The sequence below is a fragment of the Nomascus leucogenys genome, chromosome 3, assembly GCF_006542625.1.
Source record: "Nomascus leucogenys isolate Asia chromosome 3, Asia_NLE_v1, whole genome shotgun sequence".
Classification (NCBI taxonomy): Eukaryota; Metazoa; Chordata; class Mammalia; order Primates; family Hylobatidae; genus Nomascus; species Nomascus leucogenys.
In genome coordinates this window covers 36,196,511-36,208,239 of record NC_044383.1, presented here as the reverse complement: position 1 = coordinate 36,208,239, position 11,729 = coordinate 36,196,511, and the positions used below count along the sequence as shown (strand labels likewise).

The 11,729-nt window shown below is 48.9% G+C and overlaps 1 protein-coding gene across 1 annotated transcript; it reads left to right on the top strand.

Annotated features, from left to right (window-relative positions):
• The first annotated feature begins 3,333 nt into the window (after positions 1 to 3,333).
• PGAM1 (phosphoglycerate mutase 1) lies at positions 3,334 to 10,895 on the top strand. Its single transcript, XM_003255292.2, has 4 exons — positions 3,334 to 3,688; positions 7,853 to 8,127; positions 8,425 to 8,605; positions 9,821 to 10,895. Exons 1-4 carry the CDS (start codon positions 3,550 to 3,552, stop codon positions 9,988 to 9,990), a joined length of 765 nt encoding a protein of 254 aa, XP_003255340.1. The 5' UTR covers positions 3,334 to 3,549; the 3' UTR covers positions 9,991 to 10,895.
• Positions 10,896 to 11,729: the final 834 nt, after the last annotated feature.

Below are 11,729 nucleotides of genomic sequence, written 5' to 3'. Positions count from 1 at the left end.
AGAAACAGGAATATTTGAACTTGAGTTTCCGAGAGCATCTTCTTCCTACTCATATTTCTTACTCATTGCAGAAATGAGAGAACCCAGTGAGGAGACGAGGTGACAAGGGCACAGAATCTTGAATGTCTTGAGAGCAGCAGGAGGAGAAGAAAACACGGTAGGAGTCAGGCTAGGAGTGTGGATTTGGGCCAAGGCAGGACAAAAAGCCAAGGTTAAGGCTGGAAAAGCTCTCCCTGGGAGTGCCTGAACAACTGATTAGGATGACTGGACAGCAGGAAAGATCAGAGGGAGAACCGCCTATGAGACAGGCTCCTCAGCGAAACTCCCATAGGGGTGACACCCCTGGGGCTTGAACCATGAGCCCTTTGAGGGCATTCTAGCTTGGCAGCTCTGGGGTCCTGTGAGTTCCGGTGCAGCTTCTAGGGCTGCACCTCATCCCAGTCACCTCTCCAGTTACTGAATTCCATCTTCTCCCAGCTACAAAGGAGGGAAGCAGTGGAGTGCTGTGGTGAGAGTGCAGACTAGGCCATTGGGTGGCCTGGGTTTGAGTCCCAGTTTCTCCTCCACTTCCTAGCTGTGACTTTGCACAATTCCTCTGGTCCTTGGTTTCCTCATCTGTGGAACGGAGCTATAATAGTTCTTACATAAGGACGGGCATGGTGGCTCACGCCTGTAATCCCAGCACTTTGGGAGGCTGAGGCGGGCATATCACCTGAGGTCCGGAGTTTGAGACCAGCCTGACCAACATGGAGAAACCTCGTGTCTACTAAAAATACAAAATTACCCAGGCGTGGTGGCACATGCCTGTAATCCCAGCTCCTCGGGAGGCTGGGGCAGAAGAATTGCTTGAACCCGCGAGGCGGAAGTTGCAGTGAGCCAAGATTGCGCCATTGCTCTCCAGCCTGGGCAACCAGAGCGAAACTCCATCTCGGAAAAAAAAAAAAAAAAAAAAAAAATTCTTACATAATATGAATTGCTGGAGTTGAAATTATACATTAAAAGGCTAGTTGCACTAAATCCTCACAAACAGGAGCCATTATGATAATGTAGCTGCAAACCACTCGTGTTTTGGTTCATGTTGTTCCCAAAGTGCCTTTTCTCTGCCTCTCAAATCCTTCCCACACTTCAAAGTCAACAAATGCCAAAGTACAACAAAAATGTGGAGGCCACAGACAATAGTGGAGAAAGAGCATGGTCTTGGGAGCCAGCAGCCTGGGCTTAAATCCTGATTTCTGTCACCTTGGGCAAATTTCCTCATCTGCAAATGGGGAAAAGATAGAACCTGCCTCAGAGGGTCATTGTGGAGATATGAGGATGGAGTGAGTTAATATTTGCAAAGCACTCAGAACACTGACTGGCATGCAGTAGGTGCTTTACTGGTACATGATTGCCGCTCACTGCAACCTCTGCCTCTCAGGTTTAAGTGATTCTCTTGCCTCAGCCTCCCGATTACAGGCACACTCCACTATGCCCAGCTAATTTTTTTGTATTTTTAGTAGAGTGGGGGTTTCACCATGTTGCTCAGGCTGGTCTTGAACTCCTGACCTCAAATGATCCGCCTGTCTTGGCCTCCCAAAGTGCTGGGATTACAGGCGTGAGCCACCCAATGTTATTGTTGGCTACTTATACATGGGTCTTATTTGCCCTCTGCTTGCTTGAAGGACAGGAAACACATTCAACCCATCCTTGAGTCTAGTCCACTGCCTGGCTCATGTTTGGTGCTCATTAAAGTGTCTAGATTGAAATCAACCAGGAGATTGGCCTGCCACAGTGGCTTACACCTGTCATTCTAGTGTCGCTGGGAAGTTGCTGCAGGAGGACTACTTGAGGCCAGGAGTTTGAGACCAGCCCGGTCAACATAGTGAGATCTGTCTCTACAGAAAAAAAAAAAAAAAAAAAAAAAAATAGCCAGGCCTGGTGGCATGCCTGTAGTCCCAGCTATTCAAGAGGCTGAGGCAGGAGGATCACTTGAGTCTAGGATTTCAAGGCTGCTGCAGTGAGCTATGATCATGCTACTGCACTCTGCTTTGGGAACAGGGGGAAACTGTTTAAAAAAGAAAAAGAAGGCCAGGCACGGTGGCTCACGCCGGTAATCCCAGCACTTTGGGAGGCTGAGGCCGGTGGATCACTTGTGGTCAGGAGTTCGACACCAGCCTGGACAACATGGTGAAACACCGTCTCCACTAAAAGTACAAAAATTAGCCGGGCGTGGTGGCGGGTGCCTGTAATCCCAGCTACTTGGGAGGCTGAGGCAGCAGAATTGCTTAAACCCGGGAAGCGGAGGTTGCGGTGAGCCGAGATCACGCCACTGCACTCCAGTCTGGGAGACAGCTCCGTCTCAAAAAAAAAAAAACAAAAAAAATTGTAATAATAAATTGCTGATTGGGGCTCGGAGAAGGACAGGCAGTGACTAGAATTCGCCCCTTCCTGAAATATTTGAAGGGTCCTAGCGTTTGCTTTCTTGTTGGAGGCCCAGAAAGCACCCAGAAAGCACACACTGCGTGGAAGATTGTAGACAGAGACGGGATAAAGAACCCCGCCCTGGAAAAAGAGCAGGCTCTGGAATCAGCAGGGTCACGGGGTTTCCTTACGTGTAAACTAGGAGTAAAAAGATCAGTGTCGGCCGGGCGCGGTGGCTCACGCTTGTAATCCCAGCACTTTGGGAGGCCGAGGCGGGCGGATCACGAGGTCAGGAGATCGAGACCACGGTGAAACCCCGTCTCTACTAAAAATACAAAAAATGAGCCGGGCGCGGTGGCGGGCGCCTGTAGTCCCAGCTACTCGGAGAGGCTGAGGCAGGAGAATGGCGTGAACCTGGGAGGCGGAGCTTGCAGTGAGCCGAGATTGCGCCACTGCACTCCAGCCTGGGCGACAGAGCGAGACTCCGTCTCAAAAAAAAAAAAAAAAAGATCAGTGTCCTGCTCAAATGAGAGAGTAATAGTAAAAACTACTATTTACCGAGTACTTCCAGGTACTCAGTATTTATGATCACATTTTACAGATGAGGCTGAGAGGTTTCCCGACCTGCCCAAAGATACAAAGCAAGTAGAATGCACGAGTGAAGACTCGAACACAAATCTGTGTATCAATCTCTGCGTGCGGATGGGAGCGGTTCCAGTGATAAGAGCCACTTAATCTGGCCGAGCTGCTCCGGAGCAGCGCGGCAGCCAGCGGACTGGGGCCACCCCTAGAGCCCTCCGCGCGGCAGCCAGCCGACTGGGGCCGCCCCTAGAGCCCTCCACCCTCCGCCCTCCGCGTGCTTACGTGCGCTCCGTGACTGCGGCGGCTGACGCGGGGCTGGAGAGGCAGGACGCATGCGCTCTGGCGTGCCGGAGCGCGCCCCCTCCCGTCGGAGGCCGCAGCGCCAGGATGCGGCGCATGCGCACACCTGGAGGGCGGAGAGCGGTCCAGAGCGAGCGGAAAGATTTGGGTGAGAACGTTCGCGGGAGCCGGGCTGTGCGGCGCGAGCGCGCAGGCGCGGCCGAGGGGGCGGGCTGCTACTCCGGAATCTGCTAACCCCAGTCGGTGCCGCATCCCCAGCCCGCCGCCATGGCAGCCTACAAACTGGTGCTGATCCGGCACGGCGAGAGCGCATGGAACCTGGAGAACCGCTTCAGCGGCTGGTACGACGCCGACCTGAGCCCGGCGGGCCACGAGGAGGCGAAGCGCGGCGGGCAGGCGCTACGAGGTGCGGAGGGGCCGGGTGGGGGCTGCGAAGGGCCGGGTGTCCGGCCTCGGAGGCCGCCTGGCTGGCGTCTGCGCCCTCCCGGAGAGGGCCGGCACCTTGGGCAGCATCTCTCTAACAGTTTAGTGTGTAGTTGAGAAGATGAGTGCAGAGGGTAGAGTCGACTGTGTTCAAGGTCACGCCGTGGAGCATGAGGGGCTGTGCCAGGGGGAAGACCCAGGGCGGTCGCGCCGCAACCCTTTGCGCTCCCCACGACACCGCTTCGCAGTTTTCCCTTTCTAGTCTGAACATTTAATATGTCGGGGACCGGCCGGGCGTGGTGGCTCACGCCTGTAATCCCAGCATGTTGGGAGGCCGAGGCGGGTGGATCACTTGCGGTCAGGATGTTCGAGACCTGGTGAAACCCCGTCTATATTGAAAATAAAAAATTAGCCTGGCGTGGTGGCGCACGCCTGTAATCCCAGCTACTCGGGAGGCTGAGGCAGGAGAATCGCTTGAACCCGGGAGGCGGAGGTTGCAATGAGCCGAGATGGCGCCATTGCACTCCAGCCTGGGCAACAAGAGCGAAACTCTGGCTCAGAAAAAATAAAAATAATAATAATAAGTCGTGGACAGTTTGCCCTAATGGAGCCATCTCTGGCGGCCAGTTCTTTTTCAGGTGCCCTCAGCGCCAGAAGCGGTTGGTACAGTCTGGGGCTCCTGGAGGACGCCCTGTGCCTTAAAGCAGCTGTAACCAAGGCCTCTCAAGAGGCGGCTACGGATCCTAGCGGATCGACAGGCCACGCAGCCTCGTCCCCAGCAGTAGGTGGAGTCCCTGGGGGTGCCTAACAAGCCTCAGGACACAAAGAAATCCGCGTGCTTGTGTAGGTCTTTGCTGTTCGGTAGCATTCCACAAATAGTGTGTCCAAAACGCATCTGTAGGTGTAACTGAGTGAATGAATGAATGAGTTGCTCCTTCTACCCAATAAAGTAGATAAGATTTTATTCTCCTCATCCTTCCAAGGCCCCTTTATAGTTGGGAAAAGTGAGAATTTGGAAAGATGACTTGTCCAAGGTCATATCTTATTCCTAGTCCAGTGTCCTCGCCCTAGTTCTGGGAAGTAACAGGTAGGTGTGAGGAACTGGCAGGCTTTTGGCTAAGGACGCTGGGCAAAGGTGGAAGTGGCTGTGAGATAATGCTTGCCTATCCAGGCTTGCTCCCGCCCCAGTCTGCTCTTTGAGGTGTTGGAATGCTAATAAGGAAGCATTCCCTGCTGCCGGCACGGCCAAGAATCCCTGGACTGAAGAGGTGCTTCCGCTGAGGATAGGGACAGATCCTCCTTTGCTCCCTTCTAATATCTGGACAAAGAAGCAGCCATTCACAAGGGTCATTCATGAGGCACAGGTATTTGGCCTCAGATTGCTCTCCTAGCTTCTTGCCTTCACTGTACCATCCTTCTCAAATGAAGCAAAACGCGGGACAGTCTGGGAAATGTAAACCTCTGCGGGGTGGGGTGGGCAGGGGAGTGAGTGTTTGAGATGGCCTGGTGTGACCTCATCTTTTAGGAGAGGCTGGGAAATGGAAAGTGCTGGTAAAGGAGGCCATTTTCTTTAGCTTTGTGGCGGGAAGAACTGATCAGTCCGTGGTGGTTTCCCAATGACTAGTCCACGTTAAACCATGTTGTCTCTATTTGAGACTGATCAAATAGTTAAACTTGTAATCTCTGTAAAATAACAGATCCTATTTCAGTTTTAAAATAAATGTTAGCATTAAATTAAAAATTTAACAGTCTAGAAAATTAAAAGATTTAACAGTTTAAAAGGTCGAGTACATATATATAAATAATTCCTCAGTGCTTTAAGTGATAGGGTTTGTACAGTCTTGAATCTGATTTCTGGAGAAAGCTAGTGAGAATTGAGTTTCCCCATGCATCCTTACTGCTGAGAGAGGGATGGCCTGGGGGAGGATGGAGTCCACACCACGCTGTCCACTCCTACCCCTGTGAGTGCCCCTAGGCTATGTTTTAGTTTGATGGGCAACTTAAAGGAAGAGGCTTTATGCTCTGATCCTTCAGGTTCTCTGTTAAGAGTCCTAAGCGGAACTTCTTTTCTCCTTGAGGACCTATTTATGTGTCCAAAGTGAGCCGCCTCATTGCAAGTGGAAATAATTGCAGTGAAACAGCCTGAAGCTGTCCAGCATGGGGGCTGAGGCTTACACTGTGGGTATTCACTTCCGGGTGACTCAGCCTTTTGCTGGGGAGCAATTCCTTTCCTTACAGTTAGGAAGGCAACAGTAAGTGAGTCTACTAGGACTTGTCTGGCGGCTCAGCGATGAGACCTGTTTTTGTCTTGGGGGTGGTGTGAGTTTTCCTGGTGATTAATTCCCCCCAGCCCTCACTCAGTAAGAATGAGTTCTTCTTGGCCTCATTCTCATTTGAATGACTGGCAGGAAAATTCACTTCATGTTTTATTAATTACTGTTGCTAACCCCAATATGAAGCAATATCCAGGCAAGTTTGTGCTGAATTGCTAAGAGGGCCTTCTAGCCTAATGGAGAAAAACAGGAATGTTTTCTTGGTCATCAAGGAAAGGGACATCTCCCCATTATGGTGGGAGGGTGAATAATCTTTAATGAAACAAAATCAATAAGACTGATTTCCTTTTTTTTTTTGCCTGCGACAGAGTCTCGCTCTGTCGCCCAGGCTGGAGTGCAGTAGCGCAATCTCAGCTCACTGCAAGCTCTGCCTCCTGGATTCACGCCATTCTCCTGCCTCAGCTCCTGAGTAGCTGGGACTACAGGCGCCTACCACCACGCCCGGCTAATTTTTTTTTATTTTTAGTAGAGACCGTGTTAGCCACGATGGTCTCAATCCCCTGACCTTGTGATCTGCCCGCCTCGGCCTCCCAAAGTGCTGGGATTACAGACGTGAGCCACCGTGCCGGGCCAAAACTGATTTCTTGTAACCTGTTCGTTGGGCCAACATAACTCTTGCCACAATAACTACTGTGTATGGAGGACAGATTCGCTGATGAATCAGATAGTGCACAGCACTGGGTCTTTCTTTAGTGAGTGGCTTCTAAATTTGGTTTAACATTTAAGTAGGTATACTCTGAGGGTACTTGGGATTAGGCTGGAACTTTGTGACTACAGTAGAGAGAAACCATGGATTAGAGTTTGTGATGTGATTTCCATACTCCACAGTGAATACAATTTCATACAACGGACAAATACAATTGCAAACAAATACAAAAACAAAATACAATTTTATATAACAAACTGAAGTTTTATCAGTACAGGAAGAGCTCTTCCTGTGTCCTGATTGAGATTTAAATCCTAATTTTCTTACATCAGAGTTCTAGTAAAATATCTATTATAAGTGACAATTCCCAGCCTGGTCAACATGGTGAAGCCTTGTCTCTACTAAAAATACAAAAATTAGCTGGATATGGTGGCATGCGCCTGTAATCTCAGCTTACTTGGGAGGCTGAGGCAGAAGAATTGCTTGAACCTGGGAGGCGGAGGTTGCAGTGAGCTGAGATTGCGCCACTGCACTCTAATCTGGGCAACAGAGTGAGACTCTGTCTCGAAAAAAAAAAAAAAAAAAAGCCACGTGTGGTGGCTCACGCCTGTAATCTCAGCACTTTGGGAGGCTGAGGTGGGCGGAGTTTGAGAGCAGCCTGGCCAACATAGTGAAACCCCGTCTCTACTAAGAATACAAAAATTAGCTGGGTGTGGTGGCACGCACCTGGAGTCCCAGCTACTCGGGAAGCTGAGGCAGGAGAATCGCTTGAACCCAGGAGGCGGAGGTTGCAGTGAGCCGAGACCACGCCATTGCACTCCAGCCTGGGTGACAGAGTGAGACTCCGTCTCAAAAAAAAAAAGAAAGAAAAAGTGACAATTCTAACTGAAATACAAACATCAGGATCCTTGGGAGTTAGGAAAATGGGGATAGCTAGAGATGGTGGTGAAAAGTTGGATTCTGGAGTCCCACAGCATGGGTTTTAATCTCTTACATAGTAGCTGTGACCTTGGATAGATTGCAAGGATAAACAAAACAGTTGGCCAGATATTTTCTTTTTTGGCCAAATATTGTCATTTGGACTACTTGTACAGGAGATTGATATGGAAGAACATTTTGGCTCAGAGTAGACCTGGTTAGCTTATCACTTTGAACTTCTGATTTCCAGATGCTGGCTATGAGTTTGACATCTGCTTCACCTCAGTGCAGAAGAGAGCGATCCGGACGCTCTGGACTGTGCTAGATGCCATTGATCAGATGTGGCTGCCAGTGGTGAGGACTTGGCGCCTCAATGAGCGGCACTATGGTGGTCTAACCGGTCTCAATAAAGCAGAAACTGCTGCAAAGCATGGTGAGGCCCAGGTGAAGATCTGGAGGCGCTCCTATGATGTCCCACCACCTCCGATGGAGCCCGACCATCCTTTCTACAGCAATATCAGTAAGGTATGGACAAACAGGTTTGCTCACTCCGCCCAGGATCAGGGGCTTTTAGTAGTGTCTGCCTAATCTCACTGAACTTATAATTCATGATAAAATAGTTAATTGTAATCCTTCCTTCTCCAATGAATGACCTTCACTTACTAGACAATATGGTTGATAGTTTACTGTCTCCTTTTTTGTTTCCATAGTCAGATTTTATAAAACCCTGTAAATGTTAATGGGCCAAAATCGATATACATCATGAAGTCTTTTAACAGATGTAACTTAATAAGTGGTGAACTTGGATTCTTTATTGCTTAGGATCGCAGGTATGCAGACCTCACAGAAGATCAGCTACCCTCCTGCGAGAGTCTGAAGGATACTATTGCCAGAGCTCTGCCCTTCTGGAATGAAGAAATAGTTCCCCAGATCAAGGAGGGGAAACGTGTACTGATTGCAGCCCATGGCAACAGCCTCCGGGGCATTGTCAAGCATCTGGAGGGTATGTATGTTTTTTCAGAGGCACCCTCAAGGAAGGATAAAGCAGAACTGCCACAAATCAGGGACTTGGTAAAAAGGAGTCCAGGAAAGGGCTGGACATGTTAACAGTTTTAGAGATGGTCTAGATTGACTTCTAGTGAAAAAACACCCTCAACCCTTGTTTCTCAAAATGTGATCTGCAGAATAGTGACAGCTGGACCCCCTGGGAGCTTGTTAAACATGCAGAACCTCAGGTCTCACTCCAGACCTGTTTCAGAAGCGGCATCTATTCCCCAGGTGATTTGGATACACATTAAAGATTGAGAAGCTCACCTCCAGATTGGTATTGTCAAATGAAACTGCTAGTGAAAATCCTCCTTAGCTGGCCAAGCACAGTGGCTCATGCCTGTAATTGCAACACTTTGGGAGGCCAAGGCAGGAGGACCACTTGAGGCCAGGAGTTTGAGACAGCCTGGGCAATGTAGTAAGACTGCATCTCTACAAAATTTTAAAAGGCCAAGCACAGTGGTTCATGTCTGTACTATCAGCACCTTGGGAGGCCAGGAGGTCAAAACCAGCCTGAGCAACAAAGACCTTGTCTGTACAAAAGAAAAATGAAAAATTAGCTTGATGTGGTGATGCTCACCTGTAGTCCCAGCTACTCAGGAGGCTGAGGCAGGAGATCGCTTGAGCCCAGCAGTTTGAGGTTATAGTGAGGTATGATTGTGCCACTACATTCTAGTCTGGGTGAGAGAGTAAGACCTTGTCTCTTAAAAAAAAAAAAAAAAAGAACAAATATATATAAAAGAAAACATTCTTTAGTCACAACCAGGCACAACTTTACACATGAATCTCAATTTGCATCTTCATCCCCGAGGGCCTAGAGGCCCACGTGTGCTGATTTTTGGTTGGATGGACTGTATGGGATATTTGAGATGTGTACAGTCTTGCTTCACTGTGGGCTTCTAGATCCTACTTTGGTAGAGATACTTGGCCATATACCTTGCTGTAGTTTGTTGGTGGTCTATCTTGTATACCTTTTCTTGCTTTTCAGTTTAATGGCTGAGAAATAAGTATGGTGGGGGCCATTCCCTGGGTTCAGAACTACTATAAAGATCATAAAGTGTGTCTTATTTTAATTTCTGTCAAAGTCCTTTGTCACCTGGAGGACAAAGTAAACCTGGAGGGGTGATGTGGATTTATGTCTTGTGTGGCTGACGATGGTGGATGTTTTCAGGTCTCTCTGAAGAGGCTATCATGGAGCTGAACCTGCCGACTGGTATTCCCATTGTCTATGAATTGGACAAGAACTTGAAGCCTATCAAGTCCATGCAGTTTCTGGGGGATGAAGAGACGGTGCGCAAAGCCATGGAAGCTGTGGCTGCCCAGGGCAAGGCCAAGAAGTGAAGGCCGGCGGGGAGGATACTGTCCCCAGGAGCACCCTCTCTGCCCATCTTGTCCCTCTGCCCCTCCCACCTGCACATGTCACACTGACCACATCTGTAGACATCTTGAGTTGTAGCTGCAGATGGGGACCAGTGGCTCCCATTTTCATTTTAGCCATTTTGTCTCCTGCACCCACTCCCTTCATACAATCTAGTCAGAATAGCAGTTCTAGAGCACAGGTTCTCAGCCTAAGCTGTGGAAAAGCTCCCCTTATCCAACAGAGTTTAAAAGTAGTGACTTGGGTTTTTGCGAGTGCTTTGTTTACTAAGGACTTGTGGGAAGGAACCATGCTAAGCCATGACCAATGAGGAGAAGCAACAGAGCCTGTCTGTCCCCATGAGCCAGTCTTCTGCTCTTCTGCAGTCAGGCCACTGCCTGGGGGGCTCTAGTCATTCCAGTGGAAGATGAATGTAGCCTGCATGGTGATGTGACAAATGTTTCCTCCCTGACCCCAGAGGATCTGGCTCTAGGTTGGGATCAATCCTGAATTTCGTTATGTGTTACATTTACTTTTATTAAAAAAGCATAGTATATATAAATAATACAAAACAGTAACCCTTCTGCGGTTTCTTGTGGCGGTTGAAATAGTCCCACATGTGGTCAGCAGAAAATAAGCCATTCCTCATACCAATATAGGATCAGCTCCTTGACTTCTGAGGGGCAGGAGTGCTTCCTGGTGTGTATTAGAATCCCTGCCTTGTTTTGTGGCAGTGAAATGCCTCTTGGTCCTGTCCAAGTGTGTCTTTCACTGATTTCTGAATCATGTTCTATTGCTTGACCCTGCCACATGGGTCCAGTGTTCATCTGGGCATAACTGTACTAAATCCTTTTTCCAGATCAGTATAATAAAGGAGTGATGTGCAATAGCTTCTTGTGTGATGTGGAAGACCTTATCTGAGGAAACCTTAGCATTTAACTTGAAATGTCTCTCACTGCCATAGTCCTTGTGTGGCAGTTTGTCTTAGGACACCCAGTCACAACTTTACACGGTTGGTCAAAAAATGACGCATCTCCCTGGGGTTTTCACGTCAGCCTGGTGAGCTGAGGTGGCGGTGGGAGGCCCTCCTGGCCAAGCCCTCCATTCATGTTACCCCCTGCAGCTCTTGCTTGGTGCTCCCCTGACTGGAAAGTCACATTCTGAAACTCCATTGTATCTTTAAGTAAAGTCTGCTTTTTTTTTTTTTCTTTTTGAGACAGCCTCGCTGTCACCCAGTCTTGAGTGCAGTGGCATGATCTCAGCTCACTGCAGCCTCCCCCTGCTGGGTTCAAGCAAGCCTCCCACCTCAGCCTCCTGAGTAGCTGGGACCACAGGCATGTGCCACCATGCCTGCTTAATCTTTATTTTTAGTAGAGACGGGGTTTTGCCAAGTTGCCCAGGCTGGTCTCGAACCAGTTATGGCCTCCCAAAGTGCTGGGATTACAGGTGTGAGCCACTGTGCAGGCCTTAATTTTTTAACTGTTTATTGTTACCAACTTGTAAACTTATACTAAAGATGATCTCAAAAAGTGACTTAGTGCAGTGGAAAGGAGTATAATTACATTATAAACACAATTGCCTTCTCTCTCCTTTGAAAAGATCACTGGAATACAAGAAATCCCATAAAGCTGGAGAAAGAACATTCCCTTTCCCTTCTGGTAGGAGCAAGTAACACCCTCCATCTGTTGAGCTCCTAATGAAGTTCCTCTGTGCTACCCACTGG